The sequence below is a fragment of the Aptenodytes patagonicus genome, chromosome 1 (assembly GCF_965638725.1).
Source record: "Aptenodytes patagonicus chromosome 1, bAptPat1.pri.cur, whole genome shotgun sequence".
Classification (NCBI taxonomy): domain Eukaryota; kingdom Metazoa; phylum Chordata; class Aves; order Sphenisciformes; family Spheniscidae; genus Aptenodytes; species Aptenodytes patagonicus.
The window spans coordinates 205988349-206005771 of NC_134949.1; the positions used below are offsets into that span (position 1 = coordinate 205988349).

Here is a 17423-nt window from a genome sequence, read left to right on the forward strand (position 1 = left end):
ACACATCTGTTTATATAGCATATAGCAAGCCATTTTTTATTGTGAACTAGAAGTAATTCCACAGCAATTTTACTAACATTAGAGTAGACGACAAGTTTACCAAGTATTTGGAAATACTAATTCTGTTCTCTTTCATTTCGAAAATAGCTTGATACAAACTTCATTTAGCAGCATTTCAGTCAACCTATATATAGTATGAGATTTGTTTTCCTTCCTTTTAGTGCCCAGTATTAATCTACTGGGTCACGGCAGTTTGTATTGACACTTGCAACGTGTTTAAATCAGATTGAAATGGATTCTGTGAGTTCTTAGCAAGAAAATTCTTTTTGGTTGCTCACACAAAATTACCTTGAGCTTGTCTGTTTCCTGGTGGGTTTTGACTCATTGTGTTATACTAAAAGATTCCGGTCTTTTAGCAGCATGGAATTATAATTTTCACTGAAAGCAAATATTGTTGAGGATGTAAAAGAATATAAAATTATGTTCAGTAGGTACACTGATCAGAAAGGGTAGAACAAGGTTATATTTACATTGGCAGTTGTCAGAAAGAACAGATCACTTCAAAGAAGTACAAAGATTAAATTTTACATTATTTGGCAGCTATACTGTTTTTTTTCTGGTATAAGTAATGCAGTAAATTTCCATATATAATCTTGAAAATGTTAATAACAGTGAAAAGACCAACATTAATGTAATGTTTAGTACAAAGAAACATCTGAAAATAATTTACAGGATATGCTTTCAAAAAACTGGGATTCTGTGGAGGAAGGTGTGAGATTTTTAGTTGGTCTGCTTATAGAATTACCTGACAAAGTACTTGAGCATGATTCTTCATTATGCTAATTTCCCTGTCTGTTATTCTGTAGCCATATGCTACAGCTAATGTATGCACTACTTAAAATTCTTAACAGGTAAGTCCTGGTACTGTAAAAAGCAAAACTAAAACTGCAGTGCACTGAATATGCATTTGTTTGGGTATGTTTCCTGCCTTGTGATACATTTTAGAGGTATTTGTATTTTAACTACTAAATTAAATGCTTTTCAGGTGTGTAACACTTTGAGAAAATAGTTGTTTTTTCTGGCTCTGTCATACCTGAGACTCGGCAGATAAGGATTTAGATACCCCCTCAATCGCTGATTTATTCCAGTCATTTGGAAATTACTGAGTCTATGGTTACATTGCTTTAAAATGAATATAATTCCTGGCTTAAGCAAGATTTGTAATGATAAAAATCAGTTCACAGTCTTGAAACTTGTCAATTCTGTGATAACGTGTAACAGGTAGCTTGAAGAAATTAAATAATCCCTATGCACTATAACTGCATTTATTTCTTGACAAAGAAACGTGATAGCTGTTTCTGTCATATTGTGACATTGAAAGTTAGTTAGCAATAACCATTATTATTGACAAAGCTTTCAAGTTCATAGTATTCTTGCTAAGAGTCTGTTGTCTTGATTTTATAGGTATGCTGCAGAAATCGCCTTCAGTTGAAGATTTTGTGGATGCCCTCGTTTCAGACTTAGACCACGACTTCGAAACGTTTATCATGGACTCATAAAAATGTTCAACAGAACTGAATTATTTTATGGAAGATTGCATACATCTTAATAATTGTGGGTAAAATATTGTTGTGACTGGTTTTGCTACTTGGTGAACACTTGTAAGAGTTTGAATATTCATGTTGGTGGAACAGTAATAAATAATTTCATTGGATCACCCGGTTTCATTTATGAAGATGATGGCTTTCCGTTGCATAGGAGCTTAAGCATGGAATTTGAGAGAACAAATCCTCTAGCATGTACTGTTAGAAAATTTGATCTTGTAGGAACAGCTGGCTAAATGGGAATTGAACTCATCCTCAGGGTGGGTGGATTGGTATGAATGGTCTTTTGGTATGCACATTGGATTCGGTATTAGGACATACCTGTCAAGTGTCAAGACCCAGAACTGTTTGCATGGGTCTTTTTCACATGCTCATGGATATTCTTTAAACTTGTTTAACCCTATTGCTTGCAGGAGTTCTGCATTGGGGAAAAGCAAATTGTGTTTGCAACTGAGAGAGGAAATTGGAAAGAAAGATGAAGAGGAGAACTAGGAACTGTATTTGAGATAGGGAACAGAAAGACAGACGGGAGAAGAAAAACTGTAGTCATACAGGTAGGTGATGGAAAATGTTAAGGTGTGGAGGAAAGAGATATTTTGCAATACAAAAAGAGACGAAGGAGTAAAATAGGTACCCCATTAATGTTTACTAGTGGAGGATAACATGGAAAGTAGTCATGCTCTTGTAGCTGTGATGATCCAAATGTGTGGCCGTGTTTGTAAGTAAAAGTAGTATCTTTTGTTATACAAAGCCATTGAGCAGGTCATCTTCAGGTTTGGAACAGAAGTAGCAAACTTTAAAGCTAAATACAAAAGATGGACCATTCATTGTATCAGGTGCATAAATTGGTTGGGAGGAGGAATGGAATTTACAAGGTGCCATAAAACTGGTATTGCTATTGAATTAGTAGTTTTTATCCAACAGTTAGAATTTTAGTTCCCAGGCTTGTATTTTGGAGGTCTTTCATTGAGCTTCAGTACTCACGAGTCAGGAATAGAGCAGTTGTTTTCTGAGGAGTATTCTCCCATTAGCTGGGCCCTTTTGTCCTTTTATCTGTTACCTGGGTGTGTTTGGTTTATTGTGTAGTGGTGGTTTAGTTTTGCCCACGTTACTTTAAGGGCTTTACTGGATGAAGTATATCGTGTTTTGGTCAAGATGGATTTGCAGGCATTTTGATGATTCCATCACAGAGAACAATTATTGTGGAAATACGTTGACAAACTTTGCTGCTTAGGGACAGCCTGAATCAGGTCCCTGCATGTTTTTTCACATAGTTTCATTTTAATGATGAGTGCACGAGTGTTGGGGAGCTGTTTAAAGTACAGGAGGGCAGGTCTGGGGGGACAAAAATCATTCAAAACAAAGACGTTTTTCCAGGATAGGCTGGAGCAGTTTAAGGTTGCACATTACATAGCGGGTGGTAAACAAAGGAAACATTATCAGCGGGGTTTTATTCTTCTCTTGAAGTAAATTATGAAATGGTATTTGAGTGCCTATTTAATGGCCTTGTCTTTTAGAGGTCCTCTGTAGGTTGTTGCAAAAGGTATCGTAAGTGTCCCACTCAGCGCAAATGCAGTGGAAGAAGCAAGAGAGGAAGAGAACCAAAGCTGAGAGATGAGGGCAAATAGCTGGGAGAGAAGCACGTGAAGAATACAGATTAAAAAAACTGAACCAGAAAAAGTGGATGTTGGGGAGGGGATAAATAAGAGTAAGAGCTGATTGGATGATTGGGCCCTGTTTTTAGCAGAATTTGTGCCATCGGGTATCGTTTGATATTTTACCCTTTTTTTTTTTTTACTTTGTCTGTTTTTGCATGGTGGGAATTTGTCTTGTATGAGTAGCACTGGCATTCTATTAGAACTGGGTTTGATTGTTTTGGTTAAACAATAGCAGGCATATTTTCAGACATGTACCACAACAAGGCTTCTGTGTTGTATGTCTGAATGGCTGCATTCTCTATCTGCAGTTGGTCCCTACGAGGAAAGGATGAATGGTTTCGCTTAACAAATTAGGTGGGTATTTTGCTGTAAGTTAAGTGATTAAAAAAACCACAAAAATGAAACAAATTTAAATTTAGGTGTGAGTAAAAACACATTGTGAAGATGGGAAGTTCTTGAAAGGATAAAATAGCTCATGAACATAAATTTAACAACCCCTCATAGAGTATTTAATGGAAGTATGTTTTAAAGGGAATTCAAAGGTGTTGCTAAGGGAGCCTTGTGGTGTTTGTTGCCTGGGTTTTTTTGTACTGGAGCAAGCTACCAATAACGTTTCTCTGGAGTTGGCATATGTTGAAAGATTCATTGTGACAAAAAGAACTTAGCAAAAGGAAATCCTAGTGCTGACATGGCCCTGGGAGCACTACGGTAAAGAAAATAAAGCATCATAATTAGCGGAATAAGCAGAGCATTTAAAATTAAGAGATTGCCTCTTTATTTTAATTTGAAAGAAATTCAAGTGATGTTGGTTCTAGAATGCAGATACTTTATCAAAATATGTGTAGTAGTCACTGGTTTATGCCCATGGCTGCTATTACTTCCTTAATTCACCGTCTCATTTGATCCTTCCGTAAACAACAGTCTTCTCCAGTTCTTATCAGAGTGGCGTCAAACAACATCTTCCTAATACTAAAATCAGATATAGACAAAGAAAGGAAGAAACTCTTGTCTTTTGCCAGAGCACAGTGGACTTTAGCTTATTGTCACAGATTGATAGCTCTTGAGATATTTGAAAAAGATGGGAGCTGGTAGAAAAAGAAATATAACTCAGAACGACAGCTTCAGGTTTTTTGTGAAGAAACTCTGTTGACTCAACTAATTTTTGTTTTATGAAATGACCTTTGAGGATTGAACAGTAGATGTGATTAAGCCTCTTGAGAACGTAGTGTATCACCAAAACGATGCTTACTACAGAAAGGGAAATATTATTCTAAATTATTTTTTTCTCTTTTTTGGTAGTTTCTAAAAATGCTTCCAGCTGTTCAAATGTCTGATGCTTTTTCCTTTCTTTTTTTCTTTTTGAGAAGAGAGAGAGACTTTTATTTTCCAGCAAATATGTGTACTTTAAGTAATGTGAGACCTCTCTTGTGACCAGCAGTGTAACTCTTCTTAAATGTAAAAACCACTGTAATCCTTTTCCAGCATTCCATATTTTCCCACTGGGGCTGCTGAACCAGCTATCCAAAAGTTGGTTTTATGGTACTGTAACTCAGCGTCATGCTTTTAACCTGAAATTGTACTGTGTTTTGGATTCTAGCTCCTATAGAAAATAAGTAGTGAACATCTTCAGAAGAAATTATTCCCTTATGCAATTCTGAAATAATAACACATAATGAAGACATATCAGAAAAACACACGTGGATTACGTTTGATAGTCTGAGGTGTCAGCTCTGCTTTTTTTCATGTTTGATGTGATTATTTTTCTGATTCACTTAAGACAGGCCGAAATATTGCTTAATAATTGCTTTCTGGTGACATAAATGCAGCTGGTGCTGCATGGAGTTCTCTAAATGCCTTACCAACAAAGATAAGAGGAGCAGAGGGCAGCAGTTAAGTGAAGAAGTCAGGGAGGAGAAGGAAAATAGGGCAAGGAATAATTTAATATGGATTAGAAACCAGGCACAAAAAAGGGTTGATACAGAAGCAAAATGACCTCTGAGTTAAAAACTTGGGGAGAGTAAAAGAGGGGTTTCTTTCCAAAGCAGTAAGTCTAAAATGGAAATTACAGCACTGCCAGTAACAGAAAAGGCAGAGGTGTTCAAAAATATTTCTGCTTTGTCTTCAGTGGAAAGCCAAATGGAAGAATTCATATCATACGTTGATAAAATACTTTACAGATGTTAAATAGCAGCTTGTACAGTGGGTCAGACTTAAATCAGTGTGCAAAAATTAAATATATATCAAAGTAATGGAGCTTAGTATCATAGATGATACTAAGATGGAAATGAAGAGAATAGATTATTGTAACACAGCAATATTGATGGCTCAGAAAATACGTATTTCAGTTTATCAAAAGATTAAAATACCTTAATTGTGATACAAAAGCAGAAATTTGAAAGGTTGAACACTGGTCTAAAAACAAGTGTTTAACAAGAGCCGGTAGCTGCAAGTTGAAATTAGACAAATTTGCCCCTAATTTTTAGTTTATTTTTTTGACAGCAGGGACAACTGAGCACTGGAACACACGTGAAGGATGGTGCTGGGGTTGACTGATCAGCACTAGAAATGTACCCCGAAACTGGACTATTTTCTCAAAAATATGCCCTAAGTTCAGATTAATTCAGAGAAGTTCTGTAGCCATAGTTATGCTAGAGGACAGCCGTCTTTTCTGGTCTTACGAGCTATGAATGAAGAGAATGTCTTTGGAAGGAGGTTTTGCCACGAGGGTAGCAAGTCCCCGCTCGCTGAGTAACTGTCCTGCTGACGGCTTCACGGCTAGGGAGGAATTCATGAGTGGAGAGCTGGAGAAGCAGTGTAAGCCAAAGCGCCTCCTCTGCTTGCTATTAAGTGGGAGGCACTGTGCATCTGCTATTTCAGATTGCTTCTGGGCAAAGTATTGGAGATTTTCTGTTCCCAGAGCCAGGGGTTTATTTACGTGGTGTTGGGAATGAGTTCAACTGAGTGCTTTACCCTGGCAGATTTGCAGTATACCAAAAGGGGTATATTACATTAAAATTCGAAGAACTTGAGAATTGAAAATGCATGATTGCAGAAAGGAAGCACACGGATTTCCCTGGGAGAAGGACCGTGGGAGAACAGCTAGTGTGTTTGGGGAGGAGAGGGAAGGAGATAAAAGATAAGGAAGTATAAATCAGCACCAGCAGGACTGCCTGTCGGCCCTTCTGATCTTCCCCAGGCTGAGATTTGTTTACCTTTTAAGTCCGCTGCGGCTGCTCTTCAACAGATGGCTCTTTAAACAGAGCGCCGCGGCGTGCTGGAGCTGCACAGTTGTAGGAAATCGTTACGGCTTGTTGTTTGGAGGAAGTATCCAAAAAATCTGTTTAAGACAAAGTACTTAAACGAGAAGCAAAGTGCCGATAAAGATTGACGGGATGACTATTTGGTGCTCTGCTGGCATGTAGATGTAGGGAGCAGGATGCCGTTTGCCAAGCAGCTGCCTATGAGCCTGTAGCCTCTACGGCAACTTGCAGATGGCTAAAGCTTACCATTCCGGCTGCCTTCGCGCTTGATGAGAAGAAACAGGTGCCTTCAAATTGGGACATATCCTACCTGTCTTGGGATGGGATGAACCAGCTCATGCACATGCCTTTGTTGCTCCAGTAACTATAGAGAGAGCACAAGTGGCTAGAATATAAGTGTCAGGAATCCTGTTTTAAATTCAGAACACCTCAAAGCACCAAACTTACTCTTTTTTCTTTTTTTGACGTTACCATTTTTCAGTCATCAAATGTCACCATCGTTTGCTTTTCCTGCCTGTTATATATGACTGAGTTTATACATTAATGACGGTATCATGTAGTATAATATTAAAATAGTTGCAGAAGATGCTTTTAATTAATCTTCGGGATATCTTGGGTTTTATGAAGTGGCTTTTGGCAATTGTCCCTCCAACTCCTTACAGCCCCCTCACTTTATACCTTAGACACCTCCAAACGGCTCCCTTCTCCCTCGGCTCTTACAGCTGCAGTGGGGCATGACCCAAGGGGGTAGGAGGAGGTGAGGGGTGATTTGGACTGTGACTCTGACCTGGTGGTTGTGATCATGTCAGAGGAAGATCAAAATGGCAGAATGGTATTCTGCCCACAGCTGCTACTGGCACCTGCCCATATAGCCTGAAGTGCATCTCATGCTTGAACAGCATTTCTCACCCGCCTTCCCTGTGCCGCGGGAGGTGAGTGTTAGGAGAGCTGGGCCTTGGGGAAGTGCCCCGAATGTGACCCGCTGAGAAGGCGTAGCATTGCCAAGCTGGGGCAAGTCAGGATGAACGAGCCCCTTTAGGTTGCATGCCACAGGACAGCAGCTCCCAATACACTGCAGGCAGCTGGACCTCATGAATAATAGTAATTTATCAAGTAGGTGTTTGAATATTGGCTTGTCCCTTAAGCAAGGTCAGAAGCCTGTGTTTGGCTGACATTTGCAGCAGCCCTTAATGTAAGGGTTGGGCAAGCTCACTGAGCTCCTCTAGCATACAATAGGTTAGCAGGGCAGTTGTTAAAAATAAAGTCTGGTTATTAACAGTACCCTTCAGAAGTAGTCACAAGGGCTCAATCATAGCCTACTTTCAGTGTTCAAAATATATATGAAAGAAAAAAGCTTATAAAGTCAGAAGGGGTTGCTGGTGTCACGTAGTGCACACTCCTACCAACCCCACTTTTCTTCCTCATGAAGGTGGAATCAAGTTAACTCACTTTGCAGCCCTCTGTACAGAGCCAAATCCTCATCCAGGATAAATTTCCCTAGCTCAAATGAAGTCATTAAAGACCTATGTTATTTATACCTGTTGAGCATTTTCCCCCAAGGTCATTTGACAGGCATCCCAGCTCCTGGTAGCTGAGCCACAGCATCTGCTCTCGACAGCCGTGAGCTGCACGGAGGCAGCTTATTGACGGCCTGGGAGGAAATGAGTATCTTCAGCTTTGAACAGCTGATAATGCTGGAGTCCAGAAGTGATTGCATTTCTTCACGTGGATTTTAGAAATGAAAAAGGCAGCAAAATTGCCTTGAATGTCTTTGCTTAGAATGCTTCTCTTGACATACAGATGTGCTCAGTTGTCTACACTTTAGTTCCCAGAAGAATACAGTTGTAACAGAAACAGTTATAAGAGAGCCCTGGGGGAATACAAGTGATATAGCAACTTTTATAACATACTAAAACTTCTATAAAACTAATTATATGTGTTATCAAAATGATTCATGCTAGCCATAATAAATCCCATTCATTACAAATGAGAGTTGAAATTACAGTTCACTGTCTCTTAACAACATTTGCGTAAATAGCACACACTGTCGCGATAGGGTTGAAAAAGGAATTCCCAAAGAACTGGAGATGTAACTGCATGCTGCAAGAAAGAGGCAGTTCTATTAGGATCTGTAACCCAACTCAGCTGTCAGAGACCAGATAAGTTCTGATCAGACCTGATTCCTCACCATCCTGGCGAATTATCTTCTTATTTTTCTTTAAGTTTAATTTGTTGTCTTGCCCAACAAATGCGTCCTTCATGCGTTGACAAGTGCCTTGTGTCTGTAGGTATTGCTCTTGCTGAAGCTATTTAACATTGAAGGTCTTTTGCAACAGTGCTTAATTGCTGGTGGTGTTTTCCCTAAATAGGGATTTAGATAACTTGATCTACCTAATCAAATTAGTTATCTTTGATTCAATCTGGTCTTTAAGCCAAATTCCCAAGACGAGGTGGTTTTAGTAGTTTGTTCAGTTTGTAACCTCTGTTTTCCAAGAAAATCTGCTTTTATTTTTTTCTTTCTTTGGTTTCTGACAGTCTCAAATGTGTGTAAAAAACTGATGTAGGCTGGCTGAGTACAGGGAAACAGCTAATTTGACATTCTATTTCTTACTTTGTGAGCTAGTCCATTTTACACGCCTTTCCCTTGGTCTGTCCAAAGTGTCTGTTTAGCTGCTCTAAAGCCTGTGCCTCGCTGGCTTTACTCTGATTTTTTTTTCCTTCTTCCCTGCTTCATGTTTGTTTCTCATCCCATCTTGCATCTCCAGCTTTATCTGTTTCATTTGGCAAAAAAGACATTTCACAAACTGAAATGGTCCGTAAAGGCTAAACTCTTTTTATAACTCGTTCTCTGTGTGTTGGGACCCTTTGTGCCAACTGAAAACACTTCAAATCCCAGTCACTGCACCCTACGTAACAGGTCACTTCGGTGTAACCTGTTTAGAAGTGCAGGACTTGTTTAAATAAACCAGACCCTTGAGCTTTTCTCTTACTTTTTCATTATTCACCTCAGTTTTTAGGCTGGAGAAGTGAGGCTGTGCGCCTTGTATCGACGTCGGGACTGGGGAAGGTGACAGTCTGAGCTCACATTATCCTCGGCCAGAGGCCCCATTGGTGCTCCAGCTCTGGGTAGAAGATCCATCAGTGCTCCCAGTCAACCAAGGGACACGTGTATGTTTTATTAGCTCTGGTCCTCTGAAAATGTGTTTAAGGGCCAAAGTTAGTGTGGTGCTTCTGTGATTTCTTGAGAGGCTTTGTTAAAAGTGAGAGCCGCCCGGATAGCTTATTTATTTATCAAGACCTGAAAGAACAGTTGCAGTATGTACATGGAAATGGGAGACACATGAAGTTGGAGCTAGTGGTTTGGCTGATGTGCCAGAAGTTTATTTTATCTCCCCCTAAATGTTGGGGCAAATGATGGGGTGGGTGAAAAGTTTTGGTTTTCTGCATATTTTTTAAAAGTCCTCGTTATGCCAAATCATCTGAGCCAGCTTTGGGCCCTCCCTTTTATACTGCTGCTGCTTCTCACCACCCTCCACTGACCTGAAACCTGTATTTTATTGATCTTTTAGGTTAGGTTTGAATGTGTTTTGTTTTCTTTCAGAATCCATTCAGAGGATCTGAGTTCTCTCTGCCCGGGAATACCCCAAGTGCAGGAAATTCCCCAGATAAATTAACCCCATTTACGTTGACTTACCCTGTAGAGGAATTTCATCAGGATTCAGGGTGCTGCTCTCCAGCCCCACCACCCCATTGGCGAGGCTAACGCTGTGAGAGACAAACTCTGTCTCTGTGGGCAACTCATTCTCCCACCTTTTATTTGCCTTTTTCTACCTAAAACCTGCACCCTCCTATGCATTGCTATTTGTAAAATACTAACAGAAAGGTAAGCAAGTGTCTGGCAGGGCCGACGTAATCTGTAATTACATCTGTAATCTCTCTCTTCGTTAGTACTGCCCTAATGCTGTAAATGCTGTTAAAAAGTTAAACAAGCAATGTACAGAATATCAAAGAAATTTTAATTCATATTCTGACTTCCAGAAACTCTGGGGTCATTCAGTTCAGAAGTACTCCAGAAAACCAGGAGGTTTTCTGGGGTATTCTAATGGGGCTTCAGAGAGCCCCAGCTTTGCGCTTGAAAATATTTGGATTTAACATTTTTTGCAACTTTCCTACTTCAGCCAAAGCCCACCCGAAGCTACAGAGGGAAACTCAGCAGCATTACTGGGACGGAGCTGCGCCGTATCTACTTGTGCAGGGCTAGATGCTAGGCTACACCTGCAGATGGCCTGTTTATATGAGCGGACATTTCCGAATCCCAGCAGAAAGGCGCGATGGACCAGGTGAAGGTGTGCTGCAAGGCAGACTTGCCCTGCAGGCTGTGCAGACGTCGGCACAGCTGCCCCGAGCAGTGCCCTGTGGCCTCTTTGGAGCTGCTGCATCTCACCTGCTGCATCACTGTCGTGGTTTAACCCCAGCCGGCAAGGAGGCTGCCGCAGCGTTTCTCTAGCACTCATTCCCGGCCCTGGGAGTTCACTCAAGCAGCTGCCGGAGAATGGGAATAACTGAGCCGTGGGATTTTAACTCACTTGAGGTTTCTTGTTCATGGAGGGCCATTTATTTGTGCACACACCTCGAGAGGAGTCCCTTACCTTACGCTCAGGAGTGCTTGAGTGACTTGGGAGCCTAAAGAGCTGCTAATGCCTGAGTCGCTTCTGCAGGTGGGACTTTGAAAACTCTCCCTGAGGTGATGAGCTCGAGTATGTCTTTAGAAGTCAAAGTATATAACTATTTGCTCCTTGGGACAGAACCATTGTAGATACAGCTGCCATCACACCCTCATTATTTTAGCTGCTCCCGTACCACCTCCCTGTTACTTGTTGACAGTCCCAAGGGCTTCCTGAACTCAGAACTTGTCTTGATATTTGCTTGCCCTTCCCACACTTTGCCTGGCTGTTGTGTACACGTGAATCTCCTAAATATAGAAAAGAATGCAAAGGATAAGGAGTCGCAGACATGCTTTGCAGATGCACCCTGGGTGAGCAGCTCAGCTGGCTACAGTACATGCAAGCATGCTGTGGTTCACATCAGACCATCCCAGAACAGCCTGGGAGTAGGACACGTCCCATCTGTTAGACAATGCACACAGCAGATGAGTATGAGTGTGTCTAGTAGGAGTATTTCTATAGTGGCAACATACTCGGACGATGAAATGAGGTGGCTGATCCAAGCTTCTCCTTCCTGAACCTCCAAGAAGGCAGCATTTTGCTGCAGACCTACGTTGCTTGTCCAAGGGCTGGCTGCCAGCACGCTGCCAACAGGCTGCTGGCGCCTGCCAGCGGGATTGGGAAGATGTGGTTTCAGCTGCAGAGGCAGACGACAAATTACTGTCCGTAGATGAATCTCTGAGCAATTGAAATGTGAATAAACCAGCTCACAGTGGAAGGAGGCACTGGATCTGGCAGTGACCACAGTTTGGAAAAGAGTAGGTGTTAATATGCCCAGAGGTCATTTGGGGTAATTAGTAGTACTGTAACATCCTGTGGCAGGGCACGTGGCAGCCAAACTGGTATTTTCTTACTGTTCAGGCGTGCTGGCGTGTTTGGCAGCAGCTGTGGTCTCCATGTCTTGCTCCACTTTCAGGGTCATCACCAGTGGGGCTACTGAAATGCCATCCCTCCTGCAGGGGCTGGAAGATGTTCATAAGAAGCTGGGCATTGGCAACACAGAGGGGACAAAGACGTTAATAATCGGTGGCTTTTCTAGGAGAGGGCTGTACCTGGCGGGTTGGCTTGGCTCCTGCACTGTGGAGGCTGGACCTGCTCTCACTGCTCAGCAGCGCAGCCGTAGTGTTAGTGCCCCAAGTGCGTATATGCCTTCCATGGCTTTTCCTCTTGGCCTGAGTCTGGTCTGCCTCTTCTCTGTCTCGCAAAACCCATGCTCAGTGTGGGGCCCCCTGAACTGCTGCGTCCTGACCCGTGGCATTGGGTGGTCCTCCAAAACAACCCTTCCCCAATCCTGTCTTCAGGGTGTGCACAGATGCTTTTGGTGGTCGTGTTGCTTGTCAATCCAACATGACAGAAACATGGGATGAAATGATGAAAGTCAGGTGTGGAAAACCAGCTGCTGGGGAGCCGGAGGGAAAGCAGCTGGAGCAGTGCTGTGCTGAAAGCCCTGGGCGTGGTGAGGGAAGAAGAGAACTAAAACACACGGATGTTTAGGACTAAATGGGCTAAATTAGGGTCAGGGGTTGGCTTTGCAGATGCCAGGTTCAAAAAGTTTCAAGCCGGTGTGGCAGGGAGGGAAGGCTGTGGGTTGGACTAAGGACAGAAAAGGGAGAAGGGTACATGAAATGCTTGTGTCACAACGTGGCCTTGAAATGAGAGCTAGAAAGGTGGGGTGAGTGCTGGAAACAAAACTAAGTACTGAGGGCAGGAGATTTGCAGGAGTTCCCAGAATTAGTAAGAAATTTGGGAAATTACCCTTGCAGGAGGAAATGAGAGGTACAGTCCCACGCCACCACTCCCAGTTGCTGGCAGGCTTCTATCTTTTAATGTTTTAATGTTGCATGTGGAATCTTCTATACAGGGCAGTCTCCAACAAAATGTATACGTTTAAAGATAGCTTCTTTTCTTCTGGATAAAGCACGATTTAGGTGGCTCAAGGGCCAAAGAACAACTGTCCAGGGTCAGGTAAGATCCATCTAGGAAAGTCCCCATCCCAGCTTTTTCTCTGAATGTGTGATATCACAGCTTCATTACCTTCAAGGTGAATCTGCAAAATGCTTCTGTGAAGCCCCATGCAAAGTCCATGGGTATCTTTAATTTATACGGCCATGGCTGGCTGTTGGAAACCTGGGTTAATTCACTGAGAGAGGTATGTCTTTGGGGGGTTTTCCTAGTCTCTGCATATGCTCTTGAGCTGGTCAAAGGTGTAGGGAAGGCGTCCAAACATTTCTAGTAGGAGAGATAATAAATGAAATTGATTTATAAATTTATCATCATGTCAAATAAAAATATATCTGGTTAGTGCAAAAAAGCATAGTGAAAATGGTGCAGTATTCTGAAGTGGGCATCCTTCTTCATGGTAACTACGACATACCAAATGATAAATGTTGGCTTGCTCAGCTGGCAGTTTACAGTATTTAAATTATAATTACAGGTCTGAACTGTTTGCTACAGACCGGTGTAGTGGGATCAGCCAGCAAAGGAGTAGGTAATTAAAGGTCCATTACAGCAAGCTGGTCCTGGTGGAGACACGGTGGTCGTGATGAACATGCTTGGTGCAGGCAGGCACTCGAGTGCACTCACTCAGCTGCCTTTCTGAATTCAGGGATCGTGAAGGGTGTTCTTTCGAGTCGGTTTGAACTGAAATATGTACGGCACAGCTGTGTTCATTCAAAAAGGAAAAGTGTCTTAAGCTCTAAGGAGGGAATTAAACCTTGCTGAGGCCAGCCAAGAAAATGTTGCGATCTTTTATTTTGACTGGAAACATGTAAATCACCTGCATACCTGAGTCAGACTTACTTAAAAACTGCTTTCAGAAGCATTTTTACAGAGAGAGCCCACTGTCACTGTCCCCATATGTTCCTAGCTGGCATGATAGACATTTTACTCTTTTCTAGAGTCTGTTCACCTTCTTCAGCTGATCTTTGGGCAGTTTTGTGTGTTCAGCATTGCATCATGTCCTCTCCTCCCCTTTGGCCTTGCTGACGCATCTGTTTCACCTTCCCGTGGTTTCCACCCCTCAGTGCTGCGCCGAGTTGGCCGCCGGCTCCGAGGCTGCACCAGCCAAGCTTTCCCTGCTCTCTGCTCTGTTGAGAATCCCCACTCCTCGTTCAGATCTGCCTGAGACTTCGCTTTTGCTTAATTAAAGTGGAAGAGTAGCACTGGTGTAACACGTTGGTGTCAAGGGACCAAGACCCCTCCCCAATATCTGCTTTTCTGCATTATTGCAGCCCCTGGGGGGGGCTATGCTAGTAGCCTCCCAAATGCAGAGCAGCATCTCCTGCCACAAGCTGCCTCAGGTGCCCAAAGCTGCCGGGCTGAGCCATGTTGCAACTCCCAGTGGGCTAATTCAGCCTGTGAACAAATGCCATAGAGCTGTGTGGGGAAAAGGGGATCAGTTTTCTGACAGTGGAAAGCAGCAGCTTAGCCCTGCCGGGGGCTTCACCGTCCCCCCCCGTGCGCTGATGGACCCCCGCGCTGCCAACGGGGCTGCGGCACACATGGTGGGTGGCTGCTGCCTGTTCTCTGCCAGCCACCTGCTGCCCATGTCTGTCTGCAGCCCCCATCAACTGCGGCATGAATCAGTGAAGGGCTGCATTTTTCTCTAGAGGATGAAATTAAAAATACTGTCTTCCTTCTCCACCAGTGAATGTACCCAGTGTGCTTTACACACTGTGTACCTCGCAAGATCTGTGATGTACATCAGCGCTGACATTGCTGGCAAGGGATGAACACAGAGCAGAGGAGTGCGATTTCTAACTGGATGCGCTGTGCTAAAGGTTGCTTCTCGCAGAGCACTGGTTTTGTTGCTGAAGCCAAGTGTGCAGTGAAACAAGTGTGGACAGCCTTTGGCCTTGGGTTTCATGTACAGCGATGCCTGCACACAGCTGCTGTGCCTGTGGAGGTAGGAGGTAAGGCTGTATTTTGCACTCAGACCTGCATGCAGGAAAAAAAATGAAGAGAGGACTGAGGCATGTGGATCTGCAGATCGCACCCAGGATGTGTGCTGCAGTCAGTGAGGCTGCAGAATGTTCCTTTCTGTGCAGGGAAGGTTAAAGGGCAGGTAGTACAGTTTCATTTCACAGTTCAGCATATTTTGATTGGCAAATGTGCTCTTCCTCAGCCTTTGATGGTGCCTTGGTTAGAAAAGCGTCCGCTATCCTGCCAATTAGTGCTCCCTGTGCCCAGAAATATTAAAAAGGAAAAGGAAGATGACAGATCTCTAGCGCAGTCCCAGGACCGGTTTTGGCAAAAGCCAGAACTAGGTTCTGACCTGCTCTTGCTCCAGCCCTCATAGAACAGGCGTGCTGTCCAGCATGGACTGCTTGCTGCAGCAAGGTATTGCAAACCTTTTTGTTCTATAGCTCTGCCGAAAGCAAACAGATGGCAAATTAGCCTCCAGGTGTTGCACCAAATTCAGGGGTGAGGCTAAGCTCATATAAATTATATATTCTCCTGGGCTCCTTAAAGTTAAAATCATTCCAGTTACACGAATTTTTACACCCAGACGTACTGTATCTGCAGCTTTGCCCATCCTTTACTCATGTGGTGGGTTGATGCCAGTGGCCGTCAAAGCCACTCTGTCACTCCCCTCCTCAGCTGGACAGGGGAGAGGAAATATAATGGAAGGCTCGTGGTTGAGATAAGGACAGGGAGAGATCATTCAGCAATTACCATCATGGGCAAAACAGACTCAACTTGGGGAAATTAGTTTATTACCAATCAAAATCAGAGTAGAATAATGAGAAAATAAAAACTAAATCTTAAAACACCCCTCTCTTCTTCCCGGGCTCAACTTCACTCCTGATTTTCTCTACCTCCTCCCCCTGAGCAGCGCAGGAGGACGGGGAATGGGGGTTGCTGTCGGTTCATCACACGTTGTCTCTGCCGCTCCTTCCTCCTCAGGGGGAGGACTCCTCACACTCTTCCCCTGCTCCAGCGTGGGGTCCCTCCCACAGGAGACAGTCCTCCATGAACTTCTCCAACGTGGGTCCCTTCGATATGTCCTTTCCACAGGGTGCAGTCTTTCAGGAACAGACTGCTCCAGTGTGGATCCCCCACGGGGTCACAAGTCCTACCAGCAAACCTGCTCCAGCGCGGGCTCCTCTCTCTACGGGTCCACAGGTCCTGCCAGGAGCCTGCTCCAGCGCGGGCTTCCCACGAGGTCACAGCCTCCTTCGGGCATCCACCTGCTCCGCCGTGGGGTCCTCCATGGGCTGCAGATGGATATCTGCTCCACCGTTAACCTCCATGGGCTGCAGGGGGACAGCCTGCCTCACCATGGTCTTCACCACGGGCTGCAGGGGAATCTCTGCTCCGGCGCCTGGAGCACCTCCTCTCCCGCCTTCTTCACTGACCTTGGTGTCTGCAGGGTTGTTTCTCTCACATATTCACTCCTTTCTTTGGCTGCTGTCGCGCAGCAGTTTTCCCCCTTCTTAAATATGTTATCACAGAGGCACTACCACCATCGCTGATGGGCTCAGCCTTGGCCAGCAGCGGGTCCAGGTCTTGGAGCTGGCTGGCATTGGCTCTGTCAGACATGGGGGAAGCTTCTAGCAGCTTCTCACTGAAGCCACCCCTGTAGACTCCCCACTACCAAAACCTTGCCATGCAAATCCAATACAACTCATCACCTCTGAATTTGGCCCTCTCAAACTAAAGGAGAAAATGGGATTTACAAGGCCAGTCCCAGCTTCATACGTCATCTTCTCATCTAGGGTCTCTTCCTGCTGCACTCTTCGGCTTTTCCACCGGGCAGTGTACTGGCAGGGACCTCTTTAGCCTGGCTTGAACTCAGGGCTCTGCACAGAGCCATCTCAGCCAGCATCAGTGCCTGCTTCATGGATGGTACAAATAGATGATGGGTCCTCAGCTGGGATCCCCCAACAAAAAGTTGTTAGAAAGAAATCCCCATCCAGAACGATACTGCAAGAGCTTGTAACACGGTGGTGGCAGCGTTTTCAGCCGTTTCTGAATCTGGGGTTTCATATACTGCAAATTGATGAATTAATTGCAGCCAGGAATATATCCTTCAGCTGCTGGAAGTCCCTGAGCAGTGCTAAGAAAAAGGCTTACTCATTGAAACTAGTCTGCAGTTTCCCACTCCACCAGTCAGAGCCAAACAGACCAAGTGCAAATGCTTCTTTATGGCCAAATTTTGTAATACATCAGTACATT

General features: G+C 43.8%; 1 protein-coding gene across 1 annotated transcript in view; it reads left to right on the plus strand.

Moving 5' to 3' along the window:
* MIPEP (mitochondrial intermediate peptidase) overlaps positions 1 to 1714 on the plus strand; it is a 79696-nt gene extending 77982 nt beyond the window's left edge. The window contains exon 19 of the mRNA XM_076328084.1: positions 1465 to 1714. Within this exon, the coding sequence (XP_076184199.1) occupies positions 1465 to 1559 (95 nt within the window). The 3' untranslated portion in view covers positions 1560 to 1714. The remainder of the gene's footprint in view (positions 1 to 1464) is intronic.
* The last annotated feature ends 15709 nt before the right edge of the window (positions 1715 to 17423 follow it).